Here is a 17,314-nt window from a genome sequence, read left to right on the forward strand (position 1 = left end):
TACCGGAAGCCACGTCATCTGATGGATTTAAATGTTTTTTTATTTTATTTTCCTGGATGAAGATTAATCTCGTTCGAAGAAAATGGATTTTGTCGTTAATCTGTGATTCAGGGGTAGGATCCACCCGTGATTAAAACGACTGGTATGACGTGACGGCCAGCGTTAATTTGTATCAAAGTGAGTTTGGTACGGTGACAATGTCACAATGTATGGCTATATCTAGCCACCTGGCTACAGCTGTAACATTCACCGGAAGCCGGTTAGTTATCAGTATTGTTGTTCTAGTTTTAGTCAATCCAAATCGCTATGTCAATACAAATTCTCTGTACAGGCCACATATTCATTCTTTGTTAAATTGCAATCAGTGGGTGAATTGAGATTGGTTTAGCTTGTAGAGCTAACAATTTACTGGCAAGTAATACATCTTACATAACGTAAAACACTGTTTAAATAATAGATGAACTAGTTGGCAGAGCAACTAGGGGGGTGTAAAGTATGGTATGTAATAATGTGTGGATGCCCATCATCCATTTCGTATGATATTTTACGAATTGCAATTCGTTAGGTAGGTGGCTAACGTTAGCTAGGCTAGAAGTTAGGGTTAGGTGTAAAGTTAAATGGTAAGTGGAAGGGTTAGCTAACATGCAAAGTAGCTAATGGTAGTAAGTACTTGCAAAGTTGCCTAAACATCAAACTGTTGCCATGGTTTCTCCATGGATAATCAGTTTGAAAGAAGTCGCTGTAAAAAAGACTCCATAGTCTCTACAAGGCAGAATGTTGATAAAAAATGTATTTGAGGTTACTTTACAGGTTGTCCTTTTGCCGGAAAGTAGTGGGGATCAAATGTACACAGTAAAGTATTGTTAAATAAATAAAATACAATTCTTTACCCGAGTTTTTGCGGCACTGGTAGGTTCTGTCATGTGTATTTTCCATCTGCTGACATATTTCACGTGATGCACAAAATGTAAACAATAGCCGAATGTAACCAAACATTATAGACCAAAGCACATTCCCTCACAATCAGCTGTAAGTGCTTGTGAAATTTGCCAACTGATTGCGTGGGACAACATTCGGTCTGTGCTTCGGTTAAACTTGGCCGTTGTTGACATTTTGTGCAAGTTGCGTGCGAATTGCGTCTACATTGAAAATACAAACTGATATACAGACCAGCGTACAGAAAGTCTAGTTAATAACACTACTTTGTACATATTTTGCCTCAGATTACCTTCTACATAAGGATAAATCAGTGGACAACCGGTAATGTACATTCAAATTATTTTTTTTCAACATTCTGACTTCTGATGGGACTGTTCACAAAAAGTGAGCCTACATGTTTACACAAGAAAGGAGTCTACTTCTCTCATATTCATAGAGGCTAACTGTCCGTGATGAGATTTGAACGCGCAACCTTTGGGTTGCTAGAAGTTCGCGTTCTACGCCCACCCTGACCAACCACACTCTTTTTGTTTTTTCCTTATGTTACCATACCAAACGTAACATATCATACTAATTTGAGTTGCCCGGATTTTCGTTTACTATGTTACGTCTAGTGTATGAGACCAGTCTGGGCAGAGGTAGGAGGGTGTGTTTCTACTGCACATGCATGTACTGTAGCTATTCCTGTTGACACTGCTTGAACTCAACATTATCTAGCTAGTTGTCTGTTCCTTGGTGCCTCTGTGGTTTACGAATGATAGGCCTAGCTACCTATGTTTCATGTCCACAACTAACTTGAAGGGATACATGGTGACTGACTTTTCTTCCGACGTGACTATCTCTATGTCCTCTCCAGATCACCAGGGGAAAGCAACACCTGGCTCCACGTAGTACGTTCCCAACCATGAGGAGGTGACAGCCAGCTAACTCTGCTGCTAGGTCTTGCTGCTTGGACATATGGCAAGGTAACACACACTTTATTTGTGGGTTGTATTATTAACCAATCTAGCTCGAATCTCCAACCGCGTAGGATAACCATCCATCGAAATACAGGGATATGTCTAGAGCTGGACCGGGGGTGGTGTGTTTAGAGCTGGACCGGGGGTGGTGTGTCTAGAGCTGGACCGGGGGTGGTGTGTCTAGAGCTGGACCAGGGGTGGTGTGTCTGGAGCTGGACCAGGGGTGGTGTGTCTAGAGCTGGACCAGGGGTGGTGTGTCTAGAGCTGGACCAGGGGTGGTGTGTCCATAAACTCTCTTCCCAGGTGGTGGATCAGAGAGGATGAAAAAATAAATACAAAATTAACAAAAAGTGAATCGGCACACTGGTATAATAATGGTCTCAAAGGACAATGTCAGCATGTGTTTAGGTGAAGAGGTCTAATGTTTATGATTGTTTGAAATGTTACCACAGTGTTATGTTATACAGAACTAGTAATGTAATAACTGCGCGTGTCCATGCCTTATGTTGTTGTAGGCTATATCTATGAAAGTAATGAAAACCTCCCCTCCTCCTCCAGGATCACTTTCTCATGCCTGCCAGCCTCCTGGTACTGCAGTGTGTCCTTGCTGTCTCTGGGCTGTGTTCCCAGGCAAAGGGCCTTCTTCCTGGTGTTCCTCACCTGCTCTGCCCTGGTTTTCCTGGGGGTCTACCAGACTGAGCTCTGGGGGCCCCAGCGCCACAGGGGACAGGTCAACAAGTGAGTGAGACGTCAGATGAACGGACAGACAGAATGACAAAGAGAGAGCGAGAGACAAACAGGCGCACACAAACAAAAACAAACACACCAGGCAAAGTGTTTGCACTGTACTACTACTAAGTCAACCCAGACTCTGCATTCATAGTGTAATTATATGGTGTCTAACATGTTTCTCTCTCCATCTCCCGCTACCCCCCCCCCCCCCCCCCGCTACCCCTAGATACCTCACATCTGTGGAGACCATGGAGGCTACTGATGTCACCAACGCAGCTCTAAACTATGGGATCGTGGTGGACTGCGGCAGCAGCGGCTCCAGGGTGTATGTGTACTACTGGCCCCCCCACCATGGAAACCTCCACACCCTGCTGGACATCAGGCAGATGAGGGACCACGACCGCCACCCTGTGGTCAAGAAGATCAAACCTGGTGAGGAGAGGAAAGAGTGGGGGGTACAATAACAACAGCAGAGAACAACCAAACTGTTGAATGACCAGGAGAAAAGGATGTTATCCTCGCCAATGCCGTTGCCACATCACAGCAGAAACACGTTGTCTTTACTCTGTCAGATGCCCCTCTACCTCTTCACCTCTGGTACAGAGCGAGCTAAGATACAGTAGCTAATTACCTGTAACTGCCGAAATACAGGAAATGCCAACAGAAATTGTCTTAGTAGGGCGTTGAGCCATTACAACTGCCAGAACAGATTCTACAATCTGTCTGGAACTCTACTGGAGGGATCTTCCATTAGAAATTCCTTAATTTTATGTTTTTGGTGGAAAACGCTGTCTTAGGTACAGCCCAAGAATCTCCCATAAGTGTTCAATTGGGTTGAGATCTGAACACACACACACACACACTTTAAACCCACTAAGCTGCTTTGGGACCCCTTTTTCAATGTCACTGAGAGCCTCTTGTTCTAGCCATGGTAGCCAAAATAATGAGCAACTGGGTGTTTTTCTACATGACCCTAAGCATGATGGGATGTTAATTGCTTAATTAACGCAGGAACCACACTTGGGTGGAAGCACCTGCTTTCGGTATACTTTGTGTCCCTCATTTCCTGAAGTGTTTCCTTTTTATTTTGGTAGTTACCTACATGTTCACCATGTATGGGGGCTTGGTACCCCAGAATAAGTTAGCTGTCACACAGTGTGGAGGGTTTCTACCTGTGTTTTCCCATGTTGTCAGGCCACACGTACACATGTCCTCAACCTGCTCGTTATCTCAACATTCTTTCCATTACCTCCTATTGGCCTGATACCTGAACACACTGGGACTGAGTAGGACCACAAGTGCTAAGCAGTTAACAGCTGCATTGTTCCCACTAAATGAACAGTAGAATTTACAGTAGAAATAGTAAATCTATCCTGTTACACCCCAGCCAAGGCCACTACCTCATCCTCAGCTCAGCTATTGCTAAGTTCTCTCGCTTCTCTCTCTTTCTCTCCTTCCGTTCTCCCCTTTCCTCTCCAGGTATTTCCACCATGGCGCTGAGCCCAGCCAAGGCCAGTGACTACCTCCACCCCCTCCTTTCCTTCGCTGCCACCCATGTCCCCAGGAAGAAACACAAGGAGACTCCTCTCTATATCCTCTGTACTGCTGGCATGAGACTGCTGCCTGAGAGGTAGGCCTCAGCCCTCCACCTCCACTTTGTCAGGGTTCAAGGGTCAGCTGGGGGTCAAGCACAGGATCCCCCCCTAGAGATCTGTGGGAGGTTTAGGGAATTGATTTATACATCTCTAACAGCGGTTTAAAAAGTGTGTTTATTTCTCCCCATGTCACTTCCCTCCCCCATCCCAGTCAGCAGGCTGCTATCCTGGAGGACCTGGTAAGAGATGTTCCAGTGGAGTTTGACTTCCTGTTCTCCAGCTCTCATGCAGAGGTGATCTCTGGGAAACAGGAAGGTGAGACAGAGAGCTGTGAGCCTGATGGGAATAGGGTACAGTTATACCTAGACACTGATCGATTCCTGGGATCACACATACAAACTGTATTCATGCTCGACTAAGTGGCTTTTGATAAAAGTGTCTGCTGAATGTGTATATATTGGTGTGAAAAAAGGCCAAATGCTCTAATATACTGCACCTGTCCCCTATGTGTGTGTTTTGTGGCGTTAATGTTAACACTGTCTTTCTGCCCGCAGGTGTGTATGCATGGATTGGTATTAACTTTGTGTTGGGACGCTTTGACCATGCAGAGTATGGTGAGTGTGAGGATATGGCTTCGTTGATGATGTCACTTGTTTGTCCACTGCAAAGGATGAGGCTGGATTTTGTATAGAGTTATGGCTTAGCTGTAGGCCTGAAACATATCGGTAGCCACCATTTTATAGGGCGTTAGATGCCGTACATGGCGGCTATACCCATGTCTCAAGGCTAGGTTAAGGCCTTCGCAGATGACGATTTTGCCGTCCCAAAGAAAATGTCCACGTCGTGAGCAAATTCTTAGGTCGTAAACGATTATCTGCCGTCTTGGCTCATTCAGTGTGACCGGGTCTAGTAAGGAACGCCACGTGCGGTCGTAGGCTCTGACAAGGTTCTAGCAGTGTCTGAATTGATTTGCCTTTATCGTATAGTGTGGGGGTGTTACGAGCCCATCCCGGTGACTGACCAATAGGAACACTGAGTATGCACACAATGCTATTATTGTGAATGGTCAGATGAATATAATAGTTTCATTTAAACGTTTAGCCTACATGCGCTGTAAGAAGAACGGTTTTCCTGATAATCCTGTTTACATGGACACATCTGAAATCAGGCTACCTGATGGCCATTTTATGCATTTATCAATCAAAAATAAACGTTCTACCACAGCGACCATGTTATTTTGGGGAAGCCTATTTGATTCCGAGTTCGGACATATAAAGTTTGTATGCGAAAACTATTTCTAAGATGCATAGGGGGAGAGCCAGGGCGAAAGTAACACGCCCATTTGCTCAGATAACACAGAAGCTATAACGACGTAGTGAAGTCAGCACGTTCCTAATGCAGAGGATGAGCTCCCTGCAAAAAAAACAACCCAGTCTGAACACGTTTCGCCGAGTTATTAACAAAAAGTGGTTTTGAGTGATGTTAAAAAATACCGACCCGGAAGTGTTTTTTTTCCAGCTGTAGAGTTGTTTAGGGGTTTAAAGCTTCCAAACATATTTATTTTTCTTCACTAATCTAGTGACTAAATGACAGCATAGATTCCAAGTATCATAGTCTTGGTTGTTAGCCTGGGAGAGGTTACAGAAAAGAAGGGTGGGACGAAAGTAACACAATGTAAACTGATAACCTGGAATAAAATAAACTTAACTTCTAAGCACAAGCCATTGTCTCCTCTTCCTCTAGTTAATATTGCTTTTATAATGTTAGCAAAATATATTAACATGTGACGGACTGTTTGAAAATGATATGACATCATTACAATTCTGCCTTAATCAATTGACTTGACGGATCAGCTTTTCACGTAAACTTTTAATCGGCAGGTTAGTGGTTAAAAATGTATATCTTATATATATTCTGGGGGTCAGTTACCTTCTGTCAAGCCATGGAAATGTGATGCGCATGATGATCTTTCCGTTTGTGAAGAGAATGAAGTCGTTTATTCGATCAAGACACGAGAAGCGCGCATGACAAGGACAGCTGCAGCGCACCTGATTGGTAGAGCTAATCATGAATAGTCACTGATTATTGTGAACAACATCTCCTACTACATACCATTAAAGTGAGATGAGAAAATGATGGTTAATATACAGTGGGGGAAAAAAGTATTTGATCCCCTGCTGATTTTGTACGTTTGCCCACTGACAAAGAAATGATCAGTCTATAATTTTAATGGTAGGTTTATTTGAACAGTGAGAGACAGAATAACAACAAAAATATCCAGAAAAACGCATGTGAAAAATGTTATAAAATGATTTGCATTTTAATGAGGGAAATAAGTATTTGACCCCCTCTCTAACAGAAAGTTTTCTGGCTCCCAGGTGTCTTTTTATACAGGTAACGAGCTGAGATTAGGAGCACACTCTTAAAGGGAGTGCTCCTAATCTCAGTTTGTTACCTGTATAAAAGACACCTGTCCATAGAAGCAATCAATCAATCAGATTCCAAACTCTCCACCATGGCCAAGACCAAAGAGCTCTCCAAGGATGTCAGGGACAAGATTGTAGACCTACACAAGGCTGGAATGGGCTACAAGACCATCGCCAAACAGCTTGGTGAGAAGGTGACAACACTTGGTGCGATTATTCGCAAATGGAAGAAACACAAAAGAACTGTCAATCTCCCTCGGCCTGGGGCTCCATGCAAGATCTCACCTCGTGGAGTTGCAATGATCATGAGAACGGTGAGGAATCAGCCCAGAACTACACGGGAGGATCTTGTCAATGATCTCAAGGCAGCTGGGACCATAGTCACCAAGAAAACAATTGGTAACACACTACGCCGTGAAGGACTGAAATCCTGCAGCGCCCACAAGGTCCCCCTGCTCAAGAAAGCACATATACATGCCCGTCTGAAGTTTGCCAATGAACATCTGAATGATTCAGAGGACAACTGGGTGAAAGTGTTGTGGTCAGATGAGACCAAAATGGAGCTCTTCGGCATCAACTCAACTTGCCGTGTTTGGAGGAGGAGGAATGCTGCCTATGACCCCAAGAACACCATCTCCACCGTCAAACATGGAGGTGGAAACATTATGCTTTGGGGGTGTTTTTCTGCTAAGGGGACAGGACAACTTCACCGCATCATTTGACGGGGCCATGTACCGTGAAATCTTGGGTGAGAACCTCCTTCCCTCAGCCAGGGCATTGAAAATGGGTCGTGGATGGGCATTCCAGCATGACAATGACCCAAAACACACGGCCAAGGCAACAAAGGAGTGGCTCAAGAAGAAGCACATTAAGGTCCTGGAGTGGCCTAGCCAGTCTCCAGACCTTAATCCCATAGAAAATCTGTGGAGGGAGCTGAAGGTTCGAGTTGCCAAACGTCAGCCTCGAAACCTTAATGACTTGGAGAAGATCTGCAAAGAGGAGTGGGACAAAATCCCTCCTGAGATGTGTGCAAACCTGGTGGTAAACTACAAGAAACGTCTGACCTCTGATTGCCAACAAGGGTTTTGCCACCAAGTACTAAGTCATGTTTTGCAGAGGGGTCAAATACTTATTTCCCCCATTAAAATGCAAATAATTGTATAACATTTTTGACGTGTTTTTCTGGATTTTTTTGTTGTTATTCTGTCTCTCACCGTTCATATAAACCTACGATTACAATTATAGACTCTTCATTTCTTTGTAAGTGGGCAAACGAACAAAATCAGCAGGGGATCAAATACTTTTTTCCCCCACTGTAGCTATTATGTAATCCATTTTAGTCCCATTTTTTAATATTGTAATATTGTGGTTGGGTAATTTTCATAAATTACGAACCTATAGATTTAATTATTAAAATCGACACAAACATGAAATGATGGCCGATGGTACATTTGTTGAAACTAGGAACATGGAGATAAGATACTGTAGATATTGTGCACTTCTCCCCAGCTGTTATTTCAATCCCAAAGCTGTGTTACTCCCTCCCTGTTGGCAGGTACAAAAGTAACGTAGGGGTAGTTCTGTGTTCTCTGTCTATTTCATTTCAACTAATTTACCCTAGAAGTGCTATTACAGTTGCTAATGGTAGAGGACATATATAAGTTGTGTGTCATAAAATATGGTGTCTAGCTCTATCGATCTCTGAGTAATTGGGAAAAAAACTGTGTTCGTCCCGGTTCTCCCTTACTTTCAATTTTTACTCACTTCATTCACATGCGCAGATCAAATCAAATACAGAACTGAAGCAAGTTGTAAAATCTGGCCAGGATGATATTTTTGTTTGGTAACATTGCGCAGTGTGACATGATAATCGTAAAAGACTGAATCTGACTAGCTACTTATGATGATGAACCAGATTTGACAGCATCTGATTGTTTGTTTGCCAAAGGGTGATGCCGGGGTTTGTATATATGGACATGCATTTTCCTTTTGAACAGACTGGGTAAAAAATGTAATGCATACCTACATTTGACCGGTTACCCACCTGACTGACACTCAATTCTTACTTTTCCTAGAAGATGATGCAGTGGTGGAGGTCACTACAGGGTCACAGAACCATCACCCAATTAGCCGGCGGCGTACGGTGGGCATCATGGACATGGGCGGAGCCTCGCTGCAGATAGCCTACGAGGTGCCTAGCGCGGTCCACTTCAGTTCACCTGAACAGGTAAGGAAGGATCCACCTGAGAGCTAGTATTCTCTAGCGTTCTCATTCTATTTGTGTGGTATGACTGGCTGTTGTGTATACTGGTAGGCCTAATGTTAGGGTTTAGTAAACCATACCATGTATTGGAGATAATGTCTGCGTCCTGATTCTCCACACCAGGGTCGTATTCATTAGGGCACACCGTAGAGAAACGTTTTGTAACGGGAAAAAAAACATTAGCATTTCTTATTGGACACATTCAGGTAGTCCTTCCCTGTTTCCATGTTTTCTTCCATTTGGTGCCTTTATGAATCTCCCATTTATCGCAAATAATTTAACGCCAAGATCTTTACAAAGCTATTATTCAAGGAGTAGGGTGAAGTTGCTACTGATCTTGGGCCAGTTTAGCATTTTCCGCACTAAGGGTTAAGGTTAGAATTGGGAAGGGGAAGCTGATTCTAGAGAGGTACCTAGGGGAAACTTCACCCCAGAGCATGATTTTATGGTTGAAGTCATGTATGTGTTTCTCTGTCTTCCTCTACAGGAGGAGTCTGGTAAGAGCCTGCTGGCAGAGTTTAACCTGGGCTGTGATTCAGAGCACACACAGCACGTCTACCGTGTATATGTCACCACATTCCTGGGCTTCGGGGGGAACATGGCTCGACAACGCTACGAAGACCAGCTGGTCAACTCAACCATCACCAAGAACAGGTAGGACCGGCAGGGGGACACACACACATACACACATACAGTGCCTTTGGAAAGTATTCAGACCCCTTGACTTTTTTTCTTAATCAATCTACACACAATACCCCATAATGATAAAGCAAACAGGTTTTTAGAAATGTTTACTAAGTTATAAAAAATCAGTGGCGTAAAGTACTTAGGTAAATATACTTTAAAGTACTACTTACATTTACGTCATTTAGCAGACGCTCTTATCCAGAGCGACTTACAAATTGGTAGTCGTTTTTTGGGGTGTCTGTACTTTACTTTAGTATTTATATTTTTAACTACTTTTACTTCACTACATTTCTAAAGAAAATAATGTACTTTTTACTCCATACATTTTCCCTGACACCCAAAAGTACTAATTACATTTAGAAAATGGTCCAATTCACACACTTATCAAGAGAACACCCCTGGTCATCCCTACTGCCTCTGATCTGACGGACTCACTAAACACAAATGCTTTGTTTGTAAATTATGTCTGAGTGTTGGAGTGTGTCCCTGGCTATCCTTAAAAAAAGAAAATGGTACTCGTCTGGTATGCTTAATATAAGGAATGTGAAATGATTTATGTCTTTACTTTTGATACTTAAGTATATTTAAAACCAAATAATTGTAGACTTTTACTCAAGTAGTATTTTACTGGTTGACTCAACTTGAGTCATTTTCTATTAAGTTACTTTTCTATTAAGTTACTTAAGTATGACAATTGGGTACTTTTTCCACCACTGTAAAAAATAAAAAACATATCACATTTACATAAGTATTCAGACCCTTTACTCAGTACTTTGTTGAAGCGCCTTTGGCAGCGATTACAGCCTTGAGTCTTTTTGGGTATGACTCTACAAGCTTGGCACACCTGTATTTGGGTGTTTCTCTCATTCTTCTCTGCAGTACCTCTCAAGCGCTGTCAGGTTGGATTGGGAGCGTTGTTGCGCAGCTATTTTCAGATCTCTCCAGAGATGTTCGATCAGGTTCAAGTCCGGGCTCTGGCTGGGCCACTCAAGGACATTCAGAGACTTGTCCTGAAGCCACTCCTGCGTTGTCTTGGCTGTGTGCTTAGGGTCGTTTTTATTTAACCATTATTTAACTCGGCAAGTCAGTTAAGAACAAATTCTTATTTACAACGATGACCTACCCCGGCCAAACCCGGATGGCGCTGGGCCAATTGTGCGCCACCCTATGGGACTCCCAATCACAGCCGGATATGATGCAACCTGGATTTGAACCAGGTGCTGCAGTGACTCCTCTTGCACTGAGATGTGGTGTTTTAGACCACTGCGCCACTCGTTGTCCTGTTGGAAGGTGAAACTTCGCCCCAGTCTGAGGTCCTGAGCGCTCTGGAGCAGGTTTTCATTAAGGATCTCTCAGTACTTTGCTCTGTTCATCTTTGCCTTGATCCTGACTGGTTTCCCAGTCCCTGCTGCTGAAAAACATCCCCACAGCATGATGCTGCCACCACCATGCTTCACAGTAGGGATGGTGCCAGGTTTCCTCCAGATGTGATGTTTGGCATTCAGGCCAAAGAGTTCAATCTTGGTTTCATCAGACCAGAGAATCTTGTTTCTCATGGTCTGAGAGTCTTTAGGTGCCTTTTGGCAAACTCCAAGCGGGCTGTCGTGCCTTTTACTGAGGGGTGGCTTCCGTCTGACCAGTCTACCATAAAGGCCTGATTGGTGGAGTGCTGCAGAGATGGTTGTCCTGCGGAGATGGTTCTCCCATCTCCAGAGAGAAACTCTAGAGTTCTTGGTCACCTCCCTGACCAAGGCCTTTCTCCCCCGATTGCTCAGTTTGGCCGGGCGGCCAGCTCTAGGGAGAGTCTTGGTGTTTCTAAATTTCTTCCAATTTAAGAATAATGGAGGCCACTGTGTTTTTGGGGACCTTCAATGCTGCAGACATTTTTTTGGTACCCTTCCCCAGATCTGTGTCTCGACACAATCCTTTCCTGGAGCTCTGCGGGCAATTCCTTCGACCTCATGGCTTGGTTTTTGCTCTGACATGCACTGTCAACTGTGGGACCATATATAGACAGGTGTGAGCCTTTCCAAATCATGACCAATCAATTGAATTTACCACAGGTGGACTCCAATCAAGTTGTAGAAACATCTCAATTATGATCAATGGAAACAGGATGCACCTGAGCTCAATTTCGAGTCTCATAGCATACAGTCTGAATACTTTTATGTGGATAAGGTATTTCTGTTTTTTATTTTTAATACATTTGCAAACATTTCTAAAAACCCTTCCTTCACTTCCTGGTTGTTCTCCAGGCTGACAGGGGATCAGACAGGCATGATGGAAGCCACGCCCCTTATGGACCCGTGCCTCCCTGTCGGCCTATCAGACGTGGTGCGTCGGGATGGGCGTGCGGTCCACCTGAGAGGGCAGGGGGACTGGGCGCGGTGCCAGGGGGCAGTCAGGCCTTTCCTGGGTCTCCACAATGGCACCATGGGATCCCCCAGGGGGGTGTACCAGGCCCCCATCGACTACAGCAACTCAGAGTTTTACGGCTTCTCTGAGTTCTTCTACTGCACCGAGGATGTACTGAGGATGGGGGGACCGTACGACAGCGCCAAGTACTCCAAGGCTGCCACGGTAACCACAGCTCATCATTGTAGAACTTATCATGATCAGATATTCTAGACCTGGGTTTCCTCTGTCATTACCTAGGCAGGTTAGGTTTCTCCCCAGCTAGCTCTCTTGGTCCTGATTTTTTATTTTTTTTAATCTTTCTGTGCACTGCCTAAGAAATCTAAGGGAAAATATTGGTTTTGTGAAAGGCAAAAAAATGACTTGTTTGTCATTCTCTTCAAGTTAGCCTGGTACCAGTCTGTGTCGTCACGCCACTCCTTGTCAGGTTTGGCATGATGAGGAGTTGGAATGATAGCCTGGTACCAGTTGGTTTGTGCCGTTACGCCACTCCTTGTCAGGTTCGGCATGATGAGTAGTTGGAACGATAGCACAAACAGATCTGGGAACAGGCTGTCTTTTAAGCTCTTATATCGCCAAGAGATCTTTCCAGGAAGTAACTCCGTTCTCTCCTGCCTGTCTGTCTGCAGGACTATTGTGCCACAAAGTGGTCAACCCTGACCAAGCGTCTAGACAGCAAGCTGTTCTCTAAACAAGCGGACTCCTCCAGACTGAAGTAAGAAACCCAGTTACTCTGTCTACCGCTGTACTCCATATGTCTAATAGATATTCATCTACTACCATCTGTAAACCCAGTTACCCTGTCTACCGCTGTACTCCATATGTCTAATAGATATTCATCTACTACCATCTGTCTGGAAATGGAAATGCCTATCTAATAAAAATGGAATGCATATTGAGCATACCTTACCTCAGCATACGTCACCTCATCCACCACCTCTCTCCCTGTCCAGGTACCAGTGTTTTAAGTCAGCCTGGATGTTCCAGGTGCTCCACTCAGGCTTCAGGTTCCCTAGGGACTACCCCGGCCTGAAGACTGCTCAGCTGGTCTATGACAAGGAGGTGCAGTGGACCCTGGGGGCCATCCTGTTTAAGACACGCTTCCTGCCTCTCAGGTCAGTAGGCACTTCGTGTGTGTGTGTCTGTCTGTGTGTCTATCTGTTATTAATCTATCTCTCTCTCTCTCCTCTCTAACAGGGACCTCCAGGCAGAGTCATTTAAACAGGGCCACTCCAACTGGCTGCGTTCCTCCTTCGTCTACAACCACTACCTGTTTTTTGCCTGTATCCTGGTGGTCCTGCTGGCCATTCTGCTGTACATCCTCCGCCTCCGCAGGATCCACCAGCGAGAACAGAGGCAGGCTGAGGCCCTGGACCTGCTCTGGGTGGAGGAGGGGGAGGCTCTGCTGGCCTGATCCAGGATCAGTTTAGACTCTGAATCTTTCTTGACCTGAGGCCTTGGGTGTGGTCGGGGTTAATGATCTAGGATGAGTCGTGATGCTCTAAGTAACGTGTTCATAGCCTGGTATGCACAGCTCTAGGATCAACCTTTCACCATCTGAGTTGTAGGCTTGACTGGTGCGCTCTTTGTTAAGAGGCACTGATATAGGATCAGATTATCAACCGCAAATCATGACCTTGGCTGTGACCAATGGCCTGTTGGGACAATGATCTAGGACCAGCTTAGTTACGCTGAATCATAATGTTGACTATTGGCTAGAAATGCAATAGCAACGTCATCCTACAACGAAGGTTTGAATTATGGGGATGCTGGACACTCCCGTTTTTTACAAATCTTTACACCCCAGATACAGATATCAACGTTGACCTGACCGTGAGCTCCCTCGTAAAACAGAAAATATCAACCAAGGTCCAAATCACTATTTATAGTAACCTCTGACCTAGAGTGTTGATGTAAACATAAGTAGGAGGGGCCATGGAACTGGAACCTTCAAAAGGGGGAGGAGAATTGCAGGATGTGGGTGAAACATCGTAAAGGGAAAACTGTGGATCGTTAAAACAACGAAACAGAGGAAAATCCCAATAGGTGAAAGACTGAGGACCGAGCCATTCTATTTCTATTGTAGATAATTCACTGTTGCAGAGGGACCACTGTATTGGCCATTTTGTGTGAAGGAAGGGGAAGCTTGACGTTTGAGGCTGAAGTTGCCCTTAACCACAGATCTAGAATCAAGTAACCTACTCCTAATCCTAACCTTAACCATTAGGGGGATGCAAATAAAATCTGACCCTGTATCTGTGGTTAGGGGTAACTTCTAGCTACTCTTTGATGAAAAGGGTGCCTCTATGATTGTCTGTTTGGACAGTATCGTAACCATGACGATACAAACTGTATCTGACCAGTATACTTCCTGTAAATCTCACAAACAGGAACTGCATTAATTCCTTAATAATCCCACTGTGGGAATGCTTTTGATTTGAAGCTTTCAAATCGAAAAAAGCTTTATTGATTTGTATTGAAAAACTACAATGAGGAATCAAACATGGGGCGGCAGGTAGCCTAGTGGTTAGAGCGTTGGACTAGTAACCGAAAGGTTGCTTGATCGAATCCCCGAGCTGACAAGGTAAAAATCTGTCGTTCTGCCCCTGAACAAGGCAGTTAACCCACTGTTCCCCGGGCGCTGAAGACATGGATGTCGATTATGGCAGGTTGGGTTAAATGCGGAAGACACATTTCAGTTGAATGCATTGAGTTGTTCTCAAACAATTTATTAGCTGAATCTCAAATGTTTGAGATGTCCATTAACGTTTTTAAACTGTTTGTTTTGGTGCTGGGAACAGTTTGTTCTGAGCCAGTTATGTTGATGACAAGCTAGGAGAGTGAAACGGGTTGTCAGTGTTTAATGGATTGAAGTTGATGCCTTCTGATTGCATTGTGTTGAACTGTGGTACACACACACACACACACACACACACACACCCAACTGAACTCCAAGTTGTGTGTTACGATGGGTGTATGTCAGACTGTCAATGTTAGTTACCCACCAGCTCCTCACCTGCCCTGTACTGTAAATATCCAATCAGCCATCACTATCGGTTTGCTCTACTCCTCTTGATAATGTTGGGAGGTATTGCTGTTGTTAAATGAGATGCATTGAATTGCTAATCAAAGGAGCTATCTTGTTATTTTGAAGCTGTATAATTTGAGTGGTCACAATGCAAGTGGAAGTGTAACGTCAGTGATTTTAATGTCAATTCATCACACTTCCTCTTAGCTTTTGACTGTTTCTGCGGCTGAAACCTTCAGTGCAGCATTTGAATGTGGTCTTACGCCATCCCTCGGTTTGACCTCGTGTCAGTTTTTGTTGTAGATTTTAACAAGAGGAAGGGGCCTCTAATTGTTGCAGCTCTATTTTGAATTTTGACTCTTCCTAAAGAAGGACCAATGATCAACTGGACCAAGTTTGTGTTCCAAATGGCACCCTATTCCCTATATAGTGCACTATGTTAGAGCAGGACCCTATTCCCTATATAGTGCACTACGTTAGCGCAGGGCCCTATTCCCTATATAGTGCACTACGTTAGCGCGGGGCCCAATTCCCTATATAGTGCACTACTCTAGAGCAGGTCCCGTAGGGCTTGGGTTAAAAGTATTGCACAATGTTGTAAATAGGGTGCCATTTGGGACGTAATCCTCACTGTCTTGTCGGTCTCTTATTGAGGAAAAATAACTCAACATAGATGTTTGTTTTCCACATCAGTTTTAAATAAATCAATGTTTTAAAATATGTTGCTTCTCTTTGGGTACTTTCTCTTGGTATACGTTTAGGGCCAGGGTCATATTCATTAGTGCACATGGTGGCAAAAAGTTTTGCAACAGAAAACCAAGTTTTCTTATTGAACAAGTTCAGGTAGTCCCTCTGTTTCATTCCATTTCTTCTGTTTGGTGCCTAGTGTATACGACCGAGCTGGTTTAGCAGGTCTTGGTAACGTATGTCAATGTGCCCTGACATGAACCGATGTTTGCAGTTGGCACTTTCCAGGGCATTCTGGGTGTTTATATCATCCTGGTACAAAAGACGGGCGCAGATCGATGTGTGTGCCAATGGACCAAGGCTGACTCTCCCCATTTTACTTTCTTCAGGGACGGAATTATCCGGAATAAAACTCTTGTGTTTTGCTTTCTCTCAGTTTGCTAACAATGTAGGAACGGAAACAAGGAAAGGAAACAAGAAGGGGAAGCTTTAAGAAGATTTGGCCACTGTCCAAACAAATTCTTATCTAGGGAAACAAAAAGAGCACCCTTACCAATGTGTTTTCTTAAAAATATACTTTAATACAACAGCTGCATATAAATATTAAAATATACATGATAATGGTGTACAGTACACTCACACAAAACACAAAACAAAAATATTAGGCTTCTATTTGTACGGCACTTTGTACTTTTTTTTCTTGCTGCTTTTTAGGTTTTATTTTTTTTTATTTCATTCTGTATTTTGCCCATCCAAAGCGTTTATTGTACTATTGTGATTATTGTAGGTTATTGAAAACAGAGGGGGGGTTAGAGGAGTTGTGAAGGGGTATGGGGGGTGCTGTACATGACATGGTGTTCTGGAATGTGTCCTGTTTTGTAGTCCAGAAGAGACTTTTTGCAGTTCCAAAAGAGCTCTTCGTGTTCTAGAATCTGTGTTCTAGAATGTCCATTCCTCTTCTTACTTTGCTCTGTTAGAAAATCATTGGTTTGGGTATTGTTTGTCTTCCTCTGTCTGTCTGTGTGTCTGACAGTCCTGATGGGGTTTAGGGTAACAAACCTAGAGTCTCCGTCTCTCGGGGCGTCACGTCATCTTTGAAACAGGAGAGGGCCTCCAGTCTCTGGGAGGACAATATGTGAGTCTGTAGTGTGTGTGTGTGTGTGAGAGTCTTCAGTTCAGGACCAGTCACTGAGGGGTCACTGTAGTCCCACCAGGGTCATCTTACATCCAAGCCCATTCAGGCTTTAAACAAAGCACACACAAGCCTGCTTCAGCTCTCTCTCTCTCTCTCTCTCTCACTCACTCACTCACTCACTCACTCACTCACTCACTCACTCACACACACACACACACACACACTGTTTGAGCGGAGGGGGAATTCACCTCCTTCCTTAGTTTCATCCATTTCAGACAGTGAATGGAGAGAATAGTGTTCTCCACCTACAGAAGACCAACTAGATTAGAACACGAGGCAATGCTCCATTCTTCCTGGTATGAACATGGAAAAAGTAGCAAGAATACTTTGTATTGTTGTCAACCTCGTTATAACATACTACAGTATAGGCGTAGACATTTGGCAGAAA

At 44.0% G+C, this 17,314-nt stretch overlaps 1 protein-coding gene across 3 annotated transcripts; it reads left to right on the forward strand.

Moving 5' to 3' along the window:
- Nucleotides 1-19: 19 nt before the first annotated feature.
- LOC115178426 (ectonucleoside triphosphate diphosphohydrolase 7) lies at nucleotides 20-14,500 on the forward strand. Of its 3 annotated transcripts, none has more exons than XM_029739607.1 (13): nucleotides 20-259; nucleotides 1,796-1,904; nucleotides 2,457-2,636; nucleotides 2,857-3,062; nucleotides 4,110-4,260; nucleotides 4,437-4,540; nucleotides 4,780-4,839; nucleotides 8,727-8,878; nucleotides 9,402-9,568; nucleotides 11,857-12,181; nucleotides 12,646-12,731; nucleotides 12,970-13,131; nucleotides 13,214-14,500. In XM_029739607.1, exons 2-13 carry the CDS (start codon nucleotides 1,897-1,899, stop codon nucleotides 13,428-13,430), a joined length of 1,818 nt encoding a protein of 605 aa, XP_029595467.1. In that variant the 5' UTR covers nucleotides 20-259; nucleotides 1,796-1,896; the 3' UTR covers nucleotides 13,431-14,500. The 3 variants fall into 3 exon arrangements, with proteins under 3 accessions (XP_029595467.1, XP_029595466.1, XP_029595468.1); XM_029739606.1 differs by having other exon boundaries at nucleotides 20-177; XM_029739608.1 differs by having other exon boundaries at nucleotides 20-177; nucleotides 8,730-8,878.
- Nucleotides 14,501-17,314: the final 2,814 nt, after the last annotated feature.

The sequence above is a fragment of the Salmo trutta genome, chromosome 38 (assembly GCF_901001165.1).
Source record: "Salmo trutta chromosome 38, fSalTru1.1, whole genome shotgun sequence".
In the NCBI taxonomy this organism is placed as follows: Eukaryota; Metazoa; Chordata; class Actinopteri; order Salmoniformes; family Salmonidae; genus Salmo; species Salmo trutta.